The sequence below is a fragment of the Monopterus albus genome, unplaced genomic scaffold, assembly GCF_001952655.1.
Source record: "Monopterus albus unplaced genomic scaffold, M_albus_1.0 scaffold222.1, whole genome shotgun sequence".
NCBI lineage: Eukaryota > Metazoa > Chordata > Actinopteri > Synbranchiformes > Synbranchidae > Monopterus > Monopterus albus.
In genome coordinates, this window is record NW_018128102.1 from 157,780 (window position 1) to 174,433 (window position 16,654).

The window sequence follows — 16,654 nt, forward strand, 5'->3', positions numbered from 1 at the left end:
CTTCTTTGTAAAGTGCAAGGCAAAGATACAGTAAACTTTGAAATGTACGACACACTTAGCCGCAAATGGCCCACACACACTCGCACGTCTCGTAACCCACTGAGCTCAGTACAAACTTGGCACAACACCACTAAAGCCTCTAAGGTGTAGCGCGTATATCTGGCACGCTGGGTACAGTAGCACAGTCCTATCCACTGAGGTGGTAGGATCTACAACACCTCACAGTAACTCCACCCAACCAAGAGTTAGCTTGGGTTAGTTTGATCAACTCACTGATAACTGAGAAAATCAAAAACCAATCCTGAACGGAAAAAGAACAGAAATGATCCTTACAAGTTTAAGCCCTGTTTGTGGGTATAATATTCATCATCATCATCCATCCAGGTCAGAACTGAGTCAGTGCATTTCTGAATAATGTTTTTTTTTTTTTACTTTTGGTCCCTTTTGTAGAGTTGCATCACGACAAAACAACTTTAGCTAAATTGTATTTCATAAAAAAAAAAAATACTGTGGTTTTACCTTCACAGTCTTGACTATTTCTTTATATAATAAAGCAAAACTTTTAAAATTAGAGACTATTTAAGAATTGTTTTTCAACCAAGCAGCTCCATCAACTCCCAGCAACTAAATTGTTTACTGTATTAACACATTACACACCAGAACCTTCTCTTTGACTGCATTCAGTCTTACAAATCCTGACCTCATCGCAAAGGGGCTCACTTCATTTAATGCTAGCTGATGAGATACAATCTTGCAGGATCACATCAAATAATCAAATTTCCCAAGCTGTTGCTGCATTACTTTAAGGATCATTTCTGCAAAACCTGGGCAGAAGTTGCCTCTAGAACCTGCAAAGGTCAATATTTTAGCTATTTCCAAACAGCGGCACATGCATCTAGGTCCTTTTCCACAAACTTGTTTTGGTTGTAGATGGGTCAAATGAAAAGATATTTGTTGTTAATCTGCTTGGTGACAAATCTGACATTGAAATGCATTTTTGCTAAACATGTTTCTGAAGTGTTCTCTTGCAGTAAAACTCCAACAATCTGGAGCAGCAAACGAGTAAAAAAAAAAAAAAAAAAAGGAAAAAAAAAACGCACACACAAATGCCACTGGTTGGACCAAACAGCCTAAAATTTACCATTATGAGGCAACTTCAGCCTCTACTGTGAGGTGGAGGAAGGCTAAGTACGCATGCAGGGACACACAAAAGCATTAACCGGCTTCAATTATAAGCACAGTGGCCAAGGAGTTTGTCAAAGGGGGAAGCAGCAAAGCCAGGACAGCTTCACAGATTACCATTGAGAAAATAAGATGTACAAAAAATATATTTGTACCAATAATAGCTTCTAACCACAGACAAAGCAAATTAAATATTCACTGACTCTTAAATTACATATATAATCATGAGTATGGCAAAAATACTAATTCACTTTAATGTTCTGTTAATGTGGCTTTGATGCTTCCTCCTCCTGTAAACACCCTCATCACAGACTGCCAAAAATATCACACTTCTTGAGTCATTTCATCTGGTGCTTAACCTCAAAATGGTTCTTTAAAAAAAAAGAAAAGAAAATGCACAGTGGGATTTCAGTTTTTTTTTTTTTTTACTCGCACATTTTAAACCTGGATAATAACTGAGTAAATCCCACAGTCAGATCTGTCCAAAAGGCTGAAATCCTGATGAAATGACTAAAGAATATCACTTCTCCAGCAATATGCATAGGCTCGGGCCACAGAAGTCATAACACAGCCTATTAAGAACCAGCAGTAGAACCTTTGTGAAATCCTCTATGATTTATCATTAAAATTATTAGTTATTCACAGGTTAAGTCCACACAAATACATTCCTCAGTATATTTTTTGCAACATTTAAGTTTTCTCCAGTTCAGAAGATGACATGGTTGAGATGTTTCAGTTTGTTCATTTTGTTGCTGTCAGAGTTCTCATGGCAGTAGCAACAAGAAATAAATACTCTTAAAAAGGCTCAAGAAAACAAAACAAAAAATCAGTCTAATGGCTATTCTTACGGTAAGTTCGGAAATAAAACCATTATTAAAAGTAGAGAGAAAAAATTAAAAGGCTGTAACAACTTAGACAAAATAAAATGGCTGCACACAACATGCAAAGAGCACCACAAAAACACATTTCTGTAGTCAAAAAATCATTTACAAGAACGTTGTCGTGGCACGCCTTGTCACACTGTGTCCTCAGTTTGATTTGCTGCTGGCTGTGACCACTTCCTAACTAAAGCAAATAAACGGAACCACTAGCAGAACGCTGATGGTGAAGCAATGCAACACGCAAAAACTCATTTAAAAAAAAAAAAGGAGAAAAAAAAAATCTCCCCTTTTCCAAAAAGGAGGACAACGTAGTAAAACAGGGAGCAAACAGCATAAAAGTTGGGAAGATGGTTTTCCTTTCCTTCCTCACACCTATGCCAACCAGCGGGCGTCACAGTTAGAGGGGAGGAGAACCGGGGTGGGCGGGGTGGGGGGCTTGGGGCTGGTCACCCCTGGTTTTCAAGGTAATAGAGGCAATGACAAAGCATGCAGGACCTCAATTGCCTGAGGTATCTGCCTCACCGGGCCCACTTTTGATATCCCAGGTTCCTGGAGGAGAAAGAAAACGACACATTAAGCACATTTTCTTTGATGGCAAGAAATACAGAAATGAGTAATTTAACTTATAGAAAAGATGACACAGATGCAGCAATGTCATATAGATACAGTTCAGTATTTCAGCTCTTAAAGCATGGGAGCTGTAAATTATGCCTGGCGGCTGTTCTTTTTGAGGACTTTGTGGTTCATTTGCTCATGGCGCTTTGTGCTTTACCATGCTCCCAGCGTTAGACGGGTCACACTGTGTTTGATTAGAGTCCAACATGATGACAAGCTCTGGCAACAAACATACCCAGTGCAAACAGAAAAATAATTGAAAATAGCTGAGGCTCTGTGTTATGTAGCTCTTACCAAGTCATAAATGAATGACTGGATCTCAGTCCTGCTACACTTATAGTTTAGGTGTCATTTCTAGTTCCCAACAAGGGGAACGTCTATGGTTTGTATACTGTGGCCCCGAGGCATGAATACAGAAACCAATGAGCAGTTTGTGACAGCTGACCTGCCCAAAGTAAATGGAGGAATCAGAAACAGGCTCAGACATCCCCACACTGGCCAATAAAGTATCCTTCTACTCATATTGTTTGCATGAAGCTTGGTCACATATCAGATGCTGTACGCCCCTGACTTTGAACATGGCCTTGTCCTGGTGTTTTACCTGAGAGAGAACTGTTGGACTTTTGCTTGTGGAGCTTCTCTCGCTCCTTCTTCACTTTGGGTATGATCTTGAGCTTCATACTGCTGCTGCTCTTACTGCTGCCCCTCACGGAGTCCTGTCGTTGGACACATGGGAACAGTCAGTAAAGGTGGACTGGCTGCTACTCATTAGGCCTGAGCAACACAATCGACACTGGCAGTTTGCTGGTTCGTCGACAGACTGTGATAACAGTGGATTTACAGATTCATGCAGTTTCTTTCCCCACCTCCTCAGAGCACTGCATGAGTGGACAGATCCAGTAGATATCGTCCAACTTGTGGAGCTCGGTGCTGAGGCTGTTCAGAGTGGACTGAAGCTCCTCTTCCTCCAGAGACTCCGACTTAGGAGGAAGAGAAACACTTTAGGTTTAATAGTGTAAACAGTGCTTCGAGAGTTTATTTCTAAACCAATTATGCCATGATATCTGATCATCTAGTTGGACATTTGGTGCAAATTCACTGCTGTGTAAATAGTAAATGTGTTACATTGTAAATTTGACAACACTAGGGCAAGTTCTTTGAAAATAAAAATATGCATATTATGCTATTACATTCCGTTTGTCTAATCATCACTGTTGCACTTCATCTCCTGTCACAAGAAAGTTTACAGAAACAAAATCACTGACGATCATCATTTAAGGCTTGAGAATCACAAAAGATAAAATCAGTGAAAGTGAAGTCTGATGAGTTATAAACACTAGTTACAGACTGAGAAAGATAAAAAAAAGCCAAAATAACAGTTATGAAAAGGTCAGAAAGGGAAATGAATGAATGAATTAGTATGTTCCTAGCATCGCTGCCTACATTACTGACATGCCATTGTTTGTGAATAAACAATTCTATATATATAAAGCAGATAAAAACTGAACAAAGAGCCAGATAGGCAGCTGAAACTGAAATGTGAGATGTCAAGGCTTGAATGGCTCTGCAGAGACAAAGAGACCAGGAAACAAAGGAAACAGAGAAGCCGTGGAGGAAACCGTAGCGCTGTACCAGTAGTTTTCCATCGAGCAAGGTCCTGGTCTCAGCCTGGAGAACTTTACTGCTGTTGACGATCTCTACTGCTGTGCTTCGACTCAAACACTGACAAGACAAATAAACAGCTTGATTTTTCATCATGTCCTCTTGGACTGTGCAAGACAGTGCAGCGTTCTTGGCACTTAAAACATTTGATGCTTGGTTTTACTACGACACCAAACTACTCACAAGCTCAAATGTACCACTTTAGTGGCATTTAAAATTTTATTTAGATTAATTCATACGTATTTAACTGAACACTGGACCGCCATACCATCAAAAAAGAAAGCCTTCTGTGACCTTGTACTGACGTCCATGATGTATTTCAGATCAACAGGCTGCAAAATTAAGTGCCTGTGATTTTACATTTCCATATTTTACTTCCGCCTTGTGTCAGTCAGATCGGCCATCTGTTTGTCTTGCTCTCCTCCCACCTCGGTGTCTTACCTCAGGGCTGGACAGTTTGGCCTCAGTGAGCACCAGGGCAGTAGCGTTAACGGCGTGAGCCAGTTCCTGCTCCACCAGTTTGTGGGTCTTGGCTGTCTCACGAATCCTGGGGCGAACGAGGGAGCAAAATCATGGCCTTGAAAAAGCTGTAATCATTATTTCAACAGACTGAAAAGGCATAATTATGGTGATTATTCCAACAAGTTGTCTCAGCCTACTGGCGGGGACAAAAGCCTGGCTCTGTTTTATCACTTTCCGGTTCGTCTGTACATGTTTGCATTCAAAACGTGGCCAAAGTTATGACCACTGATAAAGCTTCATAACCTAAGAGACAATTAACTGAGAACACGTGCCTGTTTCTCCATTAGTGTCCTTGGACCCTAAAACCCTCTAATTAAAAATATACCTACTACTACATGCAGCAGTCTGCCCTCCAAACAAACATTCCCAAGTTGACCCAGAGTGACCTGAAAGTGACCTCAAATTGTTCGTTTGTTCCTTACTTGTTGATGAGTGTGTCAGCCACGATGCCCAGCTGTTGAACCTGAGCGCACTCCTCCTCAGTCAGGTACTCCATGGACTGCTGGGAGTTAAGGCGGGGCCTGGTGGCACGGTAGCTGTCGATCTTCCTCTTGTCCTCCCACGACTTTAGCGTGCTCTCAAACGCCTGGGCGTACAGAGATGGAGAAGTTTCAGGTATGAGGCATTTATCTGTTCACTGGACTTGTGTGTTTGTTCCTGTTCAACACAGACAAGCACAGCATGCATCTTCAAAGAAATGTCTGGAAGCAAATGAAAGAACCAGAGGACTGTTTCTGTAGACAGACTGAATATTGAGGTGAGCAACCTGATTATTTAGAAGTTCCAGTAAACACAGGTGCATTTTACCTCCTACACAGACTGAGAAACTGTTTATCTGTAAAAAATGAGGCAACAGAGAAAAAAAAAACAAATGAAAAAACATTCAGATATCAGTTTAAATAAACTGCCTGTCAATACTAAATCCCTAAACAGGCAACCAACAGAGACCACATTAACCTGAAATAGTACTGTCGCAACCTGACAGAATAAAAGCCACTTTTCAGGGGCATGAAACCAGCGAGCCACCATTCTTCTCTCTCTGTGGTACTTAAGAAGGGAAACCATGGAAACCAACTGCTCAAAGGTTTGAGCAGCGTGAAGACAGAACAAACTTAGTGGGGATGATTTTGATTTAAGAAATCCCACAATAGAAAGACTCAACACGAGTCGAGAGGCAAAGCCAGGGAGCGAGAGTGGACTTTCATCTGCCAATATTCAGGTTGTGCATATATACTCTGTGTGTCCTCTATATGTATGTGAAGAACTAGAAAAATGCATTTCACACACTTTTATACTTCATAGTAAAAACTGCGACACATTTGAATTTTCCCACCAAGCAGATTATTTAGATGCGAGTTGGATTTTACCCTGTCTCTGGTGAGCATTTGTGCCCGGTTCTTGTGGACGATCTGGACAATGCCGGGCGGCTGGATCCAGGCCTCTCCATCCACCTGCACAGGAACCCCCTCCTCCCCCAGGATGGTAATCTTTACCTGTCGACACTGAGATGCAACAGAGCAGGAAACCCCAGCTGTCACATGAGACTTTACTTTTCTTCTTCTATGCTGAATTCTTTGTTTGAATCAGCTGCTCCTTGCTTGAACTCCTCTGTCCATTGTTTTTTTTTAGGTGGTCCTTTAAAGGTGGTCCTTTAAAACCTGCACCTTTAAAAATGAAAACCACCTGGCTACAGTGCCTTCTGTGTTGCTGAATGTTTGCCGTTTGCCAAATATGTGTGCTGAATATAACAGTCTGACTCAGATGAGACATTTAAATCCAAACTTAAAAAAAGAATTTGTAAGCCACATGCTACTAAGAACAGTCCACATCGTGCTGCAGTGTGAAGTCTATTATATGCTAGGGTTGTGCGTTACCTGTGCAATGCGGTGGTGCTGCAGGTTGATGACTCTGGACATGGCCATCTGCATGCTGCCAAACACCGCCACCACCTCCAACTTCTTATCGTCAAATGATGGAGCACCAAAGTTCTGAACATGGGAGGTGAAATCGAACATGAGCACTTTCAAACTGGTCACTTGAAAATATACAGCAGAAGTGAAACTACTGTTTAATGAAGTTTACCATTTATTTATTTACTGACTTGACTGAAATGAAAAACTTTGACTTCAAAATTATTCATGAAGGCCTGGACACTAATACATTCACTACACTCACATTGTCCTCCTTGGTGCCTCCCCAGAAGTTGATACCGCCTGCATAGCTGGGGATGTTGAGCACAGCCAAGCCCTGCAGACTCGGCAGAGACATGGGAACACCATCACACTGAAGACATTAGAGAAGAGACAGAGTGAAATGAGGAGAAAAACACAGGACGTCAGAAGGAAACAGCTATCAGCAAATGTGTTTATCAAAACAGAAGCTGCTACATTCAGTGTGTGTGTGTGTGTGTGTGTGTGTGTGTGTGAGAGATGGAGACCTCAAGCTGAACTCTCTGCTCCAGGTTCTTGTATGTCTTCTGGACCAGCTCTTTCGTCCCCAGCACTCCGTACCACATCATGTTTTTGGTGCGACTACTGCAGAAGAAACCATTCAACGTTGCATTTGTTTCATTAGACTAAAGTTACACTGATCAAAGAACGATATTAAATAGTTGTTTGATTTTATTCTGTATTTACATATCTCATTTTTTCTTTATGTTACTAAACACAGATAAATGATCATATTTGTTAAGAGCACCAGTTCTAGTTCTTTCAACTCTGTTAGTAAGACGCAGCAGATGGATCTGAATACTGAAATATCCATGAGCCTCAGCTGCTGTCATGAAGGAAGCAGTGCCACTGTGATGTCATTTTTATTCTTCTGTTTCATGTGTCTTAAATCTATTCATACTTACATGTATCTTCTACAGTATTATACTCTTTTCAACCCTATTTGTGTTTATATAATACACAAAGCTAAAATGTTAGAGTTCCTGTATGACAGAAGGCGATGATGTAACAGGACTTTGTTAGCAAAGAATAATTGTGAGGGGGGGTACCTGCATTTTTTGGGGTGCTCATCTCTCTTGTTGTTGAATTCCAGAGAGATCTTGGCGTCCAGGCCGATGCCAAAGTAGTTGTTCATCACACACTTTTCTGAACATTGTCTAAAGATACAGAGAACATGGATTCTGGATTAATGCACGGTAACGCATTCATGGAGGAGCAATAATTAAGCTGCAACTGCATATGTGAGTGACATCAGTGTAAACAGACGGAGTGTATGAAGAGACTTACACAGAGTCTTCACTGAAGGTGACTGTGTGGATGCTCTCTGGCTTCTCCAGGATGATGGGGGAGGCGGGACTTAAGCTTCCAAGACCTATAAGGAGACATGACAAGTAAATGAAATGTGGTCAAAGTGAAAAGTCTCATGTAACACATAGCCAAAAAAATACAGCAAAATAAAAATACTATTAAATGAAAAGTTTCACTGTATTTTCCAACAGTTCTTTGGCTAGCACTAAACAGCATTGTGGACTATGTGCCTTCAGTCCCTGTTGAGTTCACATTAAAGGTACACTTACGTGGCTCGCCTTCCTTCAGCTCCTCGCTGTTTTCCCTTTTAATGGAGGATGAGGATGACATCCTCTGGACCTGTGTGTGTCGGTTCTGCTCGTCCACCACTGAAGCAAAGGATGAATGGTCATGAGCTTAACAGAGCAGAGTTTTGACACTTTACGTAAAATGATACCAACAAAACAAGGAGAGTCGAGACCTTTCTCAGCTTGCTCAATGATCTGCCTCAGGGCCTTCTTCAGACTGTTGGCCCTGAGCATCAACTGCTCCTTGGACCGGTACGTTTTGCCTTCTGAACCCGACTCAATACCACTTACACTGGGGCTCGAGCCTCTGCTCTCCTGGCTGGGCACTGAACCTGCTGGAACCACCTGGATGTGACGGGGGAAAAAGAAAAAAGGAATCATCATTATACATCTGCACAGTAATGAATGAAAAACAAAAAATATATTCAGGTAGATTCCAGTTATGACAGTTTTGTGGACTTCCTGGTGTCACCTGGTTTCCCCATAACACATTTCATTTTAAGAGCGGTGAACACCCTTTAACATCACTTTTATATAACCAAAGCAGCAGCATTAAACCAGAAAACACATCATTTATAGTTTATTACTGCTCCCCTGAAGCCTCACAGTGCTGTGACATCAGTCTCCCACATGTTTCCGACAAAGGAAAGCTATATTTAATATTTATTCGCAGACAGAACTGTTGAAGGTACCAAAATCTTTACAAAATATAAAAAATAAATGGTTGGCTTCAAAGCTAAAATTCTGCGTCTTTCCCCTTTTAATTGAGCACGAGGTTGAAATCAGACTGACATTTTGAGGGTAGTGCTATTTCTTTTAAAGCACAGACATCAATCTGTAAATAAAAGACTCCATAGGGAGCAGAAAAACAAAAAAAGCTCTATGCTGGTTTGGTTTTCAGCTCCTGTGAGAAAACCTAAGATGTGTGTAAAGCCACTGTATTCACTGCTGCTCCTGTAAGGATCAGGTTGAATCAAGGGGGACTTTAAAAACTCATTTAACATTCGGCAAAAATATACACTGACAAAAAGGATAATGACCTAGAATAAATATAAAGCCAAGAAAGAACAGTTGGTTAATACTTAAGACTAGCTGACATTTGTGTGTTGTTAAAGGAATAGTTCAAGGACTTTGTCGACAAGAGTTAGATGTTCTCCAAATAAAAAGACCAGACAGGGAGTTTAGCTTAGCATAACGACTGGAAGCGTGGGGTTAGTCAGGCTCGGTGCAAAGGTTAAAAAAATACAAATCCCACTTGATGAACCAGTCCTTCTAAAACTCATGAATTAACACCTTACACCTTATTTCTTGCTATACAAAAATGTAATTTTTTTTAAAGCAATTTTACTACATTTTACATTGAGTTACACGCCAGACCCCGCCCAGGAACTTCCTGGAGACACCGCCAGCTACCTGGCACCTTGTCCCAGCAGTTTGGGAGAGAGAGTCAGGTTTATGTTGTGCATACAAGGAATTTGTCTCCGGCACAGAGGCTCTCAGTGGCAACAGGCAATGTACAGCAATCAGGGGTGAGGAGGAGGGAGGAAGAGGAGGGAGAGGCAGTATTCATAAATACCGTATACATTTCAGACTGGTACATGTGGCGGACTATCTACAGGTTATTACACTAGTCCTGGTTGACTATTAATCAGAGTCATGGTTAGAGTCCTAGTTACATGTTCAGCAGAGTGATGGCACAGGGGAAGAAACGGTCCTTGTGTCTGGTCATTTTGGCATGCAGCGTTTATGAAACGCCGTGCGAGGGCGGGGGGGTCTTCTCCGGCCTTCTGTTGACCCATGGGGTGTACAGGTACTGGTACAGGTTTCCAATTTAGGCTTCGCTACACCAACCACCTGCTGGCTGCAGCTACATATTTTACAGTACAGTCGATATTCTCATCTAACTCCGTAATAAGAATAAATATATTTCTCCAAATACCCAACTATTCCTTTCAGCATCATTACATTCTGGCAGTTTGATTTCATACTGATCAAAACATTGAATTTGACAGAGCCGACCAAAAAAAAAAGCCAGATAGACCAACATTTATCATTAACAAAAGTTCATAAAACAAAGTTAATAGTCATAATATAAATCAGAATAAATAGAGGAGGGAAATGTATGCATGCATGAATACTTGAGACTGTTTAAGTGGAATACTTGAAAAGAGATCAAAGTATTAAAAAAGAAAAATCGGAGATTAGAAAAATGTTACTTTTAGGCAGCACAAATGTTGTTTTTCTTATTTTCTAACTTGTTAATCATCTGATAAACCTACAGATTTATTTCATGACCTCTGGAGGGGTCCCAACACCCAGATATATATACTAATACCTTACAATTCAACAGTAAATATTCAACCAAACTGTTTCATATTAAACATGGACAACACTGTAAAGAAATGCAATAAGCCATTTAGACCTTCTAGAAAAAGAAGTACTCTGACTTTGGGTTCTTTTGTGACTTTAATCAGAGTATATTAGTGGTGTTATTACCTGGGCCTCTTCTTCCTCACTTAGGGCCTTGACAAGTGAATCGAGCTTCTCATTCAGCAATGCACACTGAAAGAGGAGAGGGACAGAAAAGAGATGTTTTTGGTTTGTACTGCTTCCTTGATCACTTCAAAACCACAAGCAGTGTAAATAAGAAAAGTTACACATCAATAAAGGCCACAACTTACATTCTCTTCTGACTGCATTATTTACCTGAAACCATTGTGAAATCAATGCCTGCTCTTATTCAGCACAGAGGCCTTTTATTTGCTGAAGCAACATATGAACTTCCCGCTAGGCATCAATAAGCATCACATTATTTGGAGAAAGATCGATAAGTTCAAAGTGCTGTGATAGGAGGGTTAGAGGCTCGAGCCGCCTCCACTGGGTGAAGAGATTTGTTCCTTTTGGAAATATCGCATACCTTTAAAATAAATAAAAAAACAAACAAACAAAAAAAAAACACTTTTCCTGTGTGACTATCTCAGCAGTTCCAGACATGTAGACCTGCTGCTGACACTCAAACCATTTCACATCCATCATCTTAATCCCCAGTGTCAAACAGCAGCATTGGGGAGCAGTGAATTACATGTAATTAAACTAGTAGTTTAACTACATTTTGCAGTAGCTTGGTGGTGATTCAACTACATTCATATTTTTATAGTGATTCAAGGAGTTAAATTACTGTTTTGCCATTTTGTGTAGCTAACTACTGAAACTACAAACAAGTTGGAGCCACAAAAGGATTTTTTCTGATACTGTAAAAACTTGAAGACTGCTCATGTGACAAGTAAAAAGACAGACCTATTATACAAACCAGTGTTCAAGTTGTTCATAAGTTGAAGACAGTTTTAAGGTATTTAAACTCAACTAACAACTGACTCAAGCTCAAGTCCATCAAATGTCGGGGGCAAGTTAAATATTTGTTTTCTTTACTGTTTTAGTTGTAGTCAGATAGCACAAAATCAATACTTATTTTTTTCCAATCAATTCAGTTTGGTCAACAAGACATCAGGAAGCAGCAGAAAAAAAAAAACTCAGTACAAGATTCTAAAGCCCATGGGATGTATTCACAGAAGCCTAAGACCACCAGCTTTACAAAAGTAGTGCAGAAGTTAAATAGTAGGCCTGTGAATTGGATGTCATTATGTAGACAATGTATCCAGATCATGTTCGCCCCGTGTGTAAACGAGGAACTAAAGGGTACCCCATAAGTCTGCAAATAAAGAGAATGAAAACTGTACAAAAGCATCTAAGATCTTAAAGGGCTATGAAATGGAATGGCATAATTTAAGCCAGAGGAGAAACTTGAACCCACTTTCTCCAGCTCTGTTACAAAGCGTATCCACCCGTTTAACACTCGTGTTCAGCCTTCCAGCTTCAATGGATCTTTGAGACTCTTATGTAGACTCAAATAACTGGGCAGACAGAAAATGTGAACTGCCAAAGGCACAGAAGAGTGGAAGAAGGAGTGGTGACACTGAACTTGCAATACAACTATTTCAGTCTTGCTCTTTATATTATACAGACACACACCCCCTCCTACACTTACCCACCGTTATACAAGCTTTTATGTAATACACACGATGACACACAAAGTACTATTTACCTTCTTTGCCATAGCATCCGCCTCCTCCTTGTTTTCTGTGGCTCTCTCATACGCCTTCCCCACCTCCGCCACAAAATCATTTACCGTTCCACACAGAAACCTGACAGAAAAGTGGAGAGGGCACAAAGAGGGAGAAAGACAGAGGGAGAGGGTGAATATTAGCACGACTAACAGTGAAAATTAAACAACTTATAGGGTTAACGGGTTAGGCGATTCACTGCGCAGTGTGTCTGTGTTTGGAGATCACACACACATGCTCTGCAGTGCCGCCTACCTGCCTGTCACCTACACACAGTCACTGTTTATTCACAGCTGTTACATTGCTGCTGTATGAGTCAGCAGGGAGGTTTCCCTAAATACACAGTCCTCGTGCATTTAGCAAATATTGGATCCTGTAAAATGAATACTGCTTGTGCCTCCTTTATAAAAGCCTTGTCCTCCTGTGCAGCTCTCACCAGGTGCAGCCCAACAGGTTTTATTTGCAAATGAGATATCTGGAAATTAACGCTTGTTTTTGAAAAGCAGTGTGCAATGTGGTGTGTTTGCAAACTGCTTTTAAATACCATGCAAATGTCCCTTCAGTTTGGAGGGAGGAAAAGACAAGTGTCAATGAATAATGGGTTTTTGCTTAACAGCTGCAGGTGGCAGAGTATGGTTTAAAAGGACCATTTTCTTTTGGCTGCCAATTTACAGTGGTGTCTCTGAAAACATGCAAATATCACTTCTGACTGGAGCACAACGCACTGGGCAACAAAAATCAAGATTTTCAGTGCCCTGCATCACAAAAACATTCTTAATAAAACATCTAAAAACCTGGCACACTACCTTATTAGTTTTCCACAGAGCACACGCCACAGACCAGCTACATTTGTATGTACGTTGCATCCCCAAGGACTTTTCTACATACATGTCCAGGTGTCATCACTTTTTTGGACTTTAGCAAACATTTTGTTTAGCATATATTGCGTGATTCTCATATTTGTTTTAAGTCAATACATTGTAAAATGTTATTTTCTGGTTTTACAGCTGCCAAGAATATCATGGATTCCTGACATGTATGCACGTATGTTAAATGGATAATCACTGAACATCGTAAACAGGGGGGTGTATGACTGAACAAAGCTCAGGCCTCTGATTTATGACTGTTATTCCTTATTAAGGGATTTCTAAGACTTTATATTGTATAGAAACTGAAAAACAGACTGCTGTCAAGGACAATAAAGCACTTTTGAAAAGTCTGTTTCTGTCTAACTGTATTCTACCCAGAGGCCTCCTGGTTTTTACAGACCCCTTACATCATTTGTCTGTTCCTCTTCTGTTTGTTATACATCATCATTTCTCTGTAGGGTTGCTATAAGGGTTGTTTAAGAGTTTCTTCACCATCTCCTGACATTTAGAGCCAATTTATAGTATATCCAAGCACAGTGATGTGTGGTTACTTTTTAAATACTTTTTCCCAGCAGCACAGTCGATGTCTGCTTCTTTAGAATCACCTTCCGGCTGTCATTTTTCTCTTCTATATAACAATACAAAGCAAAACCAGATCTTTTGTCCTCTAATCAAACACATCCAATGACAAAGCAGTGTTAAGTCAAAACCCCTCTATCAAACAGGACAGACATCTATCTTTAAAGGTGCATTAACTAAGAATTTGCACATTGTTCAATGCATAAAGTGAAACTAGGACAGGACATGGTTTCTCTCATCTATACTACTCCCTCCGTGACAGTCTACGTCCTATATCCCTAGTGTTGTTATTCCGTCTTCTCCACCCATTGTTTTAACAGGTGGTCCGGACATTAGCCCATTGGTTTTAGTTTTGGTAAAATTTAAGCTTTTTGTAACATAATGCTTTGTTGGTCCTGTTCAGGGCTGTCTTGTCAACATCGTCACTTGTTACTGCGCCACCGAAATGCTACCACAAAGGTGAGACTCGTTAGCCAGCCAATGGTAGCTTCTGAGTCGAACTAGTGGCTGCATTTTGTACAGTTTGTCCCAACCAGGCATCTGTAATTTATGTCACTGCTAGGAAACAAGATGTCAGTTTGTTTTACATCTCAATAGAACCTCTAGTGGCCGAAAAGAAATTAGTTAATTCACCTTTAAGACAGTGTAATCCCAAAATAAAATTGTTTCTACACAACTGAAATGATTTCTAGTTGTTTCTCCTGATCCGTTTGTTAACCAACCCTGTAAAACTCCAGTGTGAGACTACAAAACAGCAGACACCAAAGGTGTCACGATTCCAAGAAAGCATACTTGGAGTGTCCTTCAGGTGTTTTGAATGTGCTCCGCTCCATGATCTCCACCACAATCAGCAGCAGTTTAAATCACACACAGAGTGGTGGAGAAAAGTGCTCCATAATTGCTGCTAGACATTTCCCAAAGGAAGAATACTAATGTACTAGTGCACTGAGGATGACCCCTAAATACTGACTCATCTATCTCTTTCACTTACAGCCAGCCAGCACTTACTGTCCCCTGCCTGTTTGTGTCTCCCCTTAGGGATGAGACTAAAGCAAAGAAAAAAAAATCTATACCCACTGACCAGATAATCACTTGCCTGTTTATCTGCCTTTTCTCTATCATCTCTCTTCTCTATTAACTCTCTCTATTCACTTTTCTCCAGCTTTCATCCTCCAATCTTTATTCTCATCCTTCATCCATTTCCCCTCCCTTACAGTTGACACTTTCCCTGTTTTGAATGTATTTATGCCACATACTTGGCAGAGGAAATGACATCACTGTGTTTGTCCGAGTCCAGGATCTTGGCTAGGTGGGAAGCCACAGAGTCTGCATACTGAGTGATGTGGACCTGAGAAAGAGGGAGAGAGACTTCAGAAGCATAACAGAAAATGTTGGAGGCCTGTTTTGGGGACTATTTGCTTAGAATGGCCTACAGAAACCTCTGCAAGTTGGTGATCTGTTCCCAGGCATTGCTTAAAGTTTTAAAATTGAAAACGTGATGGCATATCTTGGACATTTTTTGATAATTGGGAGGCAGCTTAAATTCAAAGTATAAAGCTGCCCTTTGTCAACATCTACACTACTCCATGAGGTGGAGATCTGACTGCTTTGACTTCAAGCTGCCAGGCTCAATTGACTCTCATTGTACATTTTCCTGAATAATTTATTGAAGACTGTGAGATCTGGATTTGTGGGAGCTCATTTAGGGAAACCATCTGTCAAAAAGCAGAAAGTTCTGCAGTGTAACGTACCTGTGGAAGAGAATCAAGGCCGTCATCTTCCTTCACTATCGGGGTGTGCTTATTAGTGGTGGGCACCTCGTATGTCATCACGCTCCATCTGAAAACAGACACACAAACATACATTGATGTGAAGGTGCCAGGAAATAGCTGTAATCCTAAGAAAATCAGATCAAGACAGGAAACAGCTAATCAAAACACCATCCTTAATGTTCTACAGCTACCTGTGATTGTACTGCCAATAACCGTTTGTGATAAAAGCTGCCAAAGGATTCATAATTTGATTCGGGTGTGGCATTCTTCCTTCTCGATGTGTTAGCATCTAAAGATAATGTGTTTGTTTTGGCAACATTAGCGGCCTCGCATGATTGTCACTTTAGTTTTGTATTGAATTAACATGACTTTAATTTTGTCATTAATTATGTCATGTCAAAGTTTGTGTGACATTAGTAGTACATTCTACTAGACTGACAAATATACTCAGTCAGCTAAAACTTGCTTCAGACTGGAGGCTGCATTTTGTGCAGTTTGTTGCAACCAGGCATCCATAGTTTACGTCATCACTATGAAACAGGACGTGAACGGCGGGGTAAAGAGCAGATAGGAATGACTTAGTGTTAGTTTCTTATGAGTCTTACTAAAACCTCTAGTGGCTGAAAAAAAGTCGAGTAGCTTTAAGTTGTCTCCATTACTGGGTGCCAAAATGTAGTTTACTTAAATAACAATCATTTTTAAAATAAAAACATGATACACAAGGATGTTCGTTAATAGTTAAATATCCTCCTGTTGTTTGTGGAATACAGTGGATATGGAAAGTATTCAGACCCCCTTAAATTTTTCACTCTTTGTTATATTGCAGCCATATGCTAAAATCATTTAAGTTCATTTTTTCCTCATTAATGTACACACAGCACCCCATATTGACAGAAAAACACAGAAT

General features: G+C 40.5%; 1 protein-coding gene across 3 annotated transcripts in view; it reads right to left on the reverse strand.

The window, feature by feature from the left end:
• Window positions 1-430: 430 nt before the first annotated feature.
• The window catches only part of si:dkey-172j4.3 (diacylglycerol kinase eta), a 62,038-nt gene continuing 45,814 nt past the window's right edge, over window positions 431-16,654 (reverse strand). For 2 of the 3 annotated variants that reach the window (XM_020619546.1, XM_020619547.1), the window contains exons 14-28: window positions 15,727-15,814; window positions 15,232-15,323; window positions 12,509-12,608; window positions 10,903-10,968; window positions 8,580-8,751; window positions 8,389-8,487; window positions 8,099-8,183; window positions 7,861-7,968; window positions 7,300-7,396; window positions 7,038-7,145; window positions 6,737-6,850; window positions 6,230-6,364; window positions 5,285-5,448; window positions 4,782-4,887; window positions 3,565-4,400 (exon numbers count right to left, since the gene is read on the reverse strand). In XM_020619546.1, the coding sequence (XP_020475202.1) occupies window positions 3,936-4,400; window positions 4,782-4,887; window positions 5,285-5,448; window positions 6,230-6,364; window positions 6,737-6,850; window positions 7,038-7,145; window positions 7,300-7,396; window positions 7,861-7,968; window positions 8,099-8,183; window positions 8,389-8,487; window positions 8,580-8,751; window positions 10,903-10,968; window positions 12,509-12,608; window positions 15,232-15,323; window positions 15,727-15,814 (1,999 nt within the window). In that variant the 3' untranslated portion in view covers window positions 3,565-3,935. Of the gene's footprint in view, window positions 2,613-3,279; window positions 3,395-3,544; window positions 4,401-4,781; window positions 4,888-5,284; window positions 5,449-6,229; window positions 6,365-6,736; window positions 6,851-7,037; window positions 7,146-7,299; window positions 7,397-7,860; window positions 7,969-8,098; window positions 8,184-8,388; window positions 8,488-8,579; window positions 8,752-10,902; window positions 10,969-12,508; window positions 12,609-15,231; window positions 15,324-15,726; window positions 15,815-16,654 lie in introns of those variants that run through there. The other variant, XM_020619548.1, reaches the window with a different exon arrangement.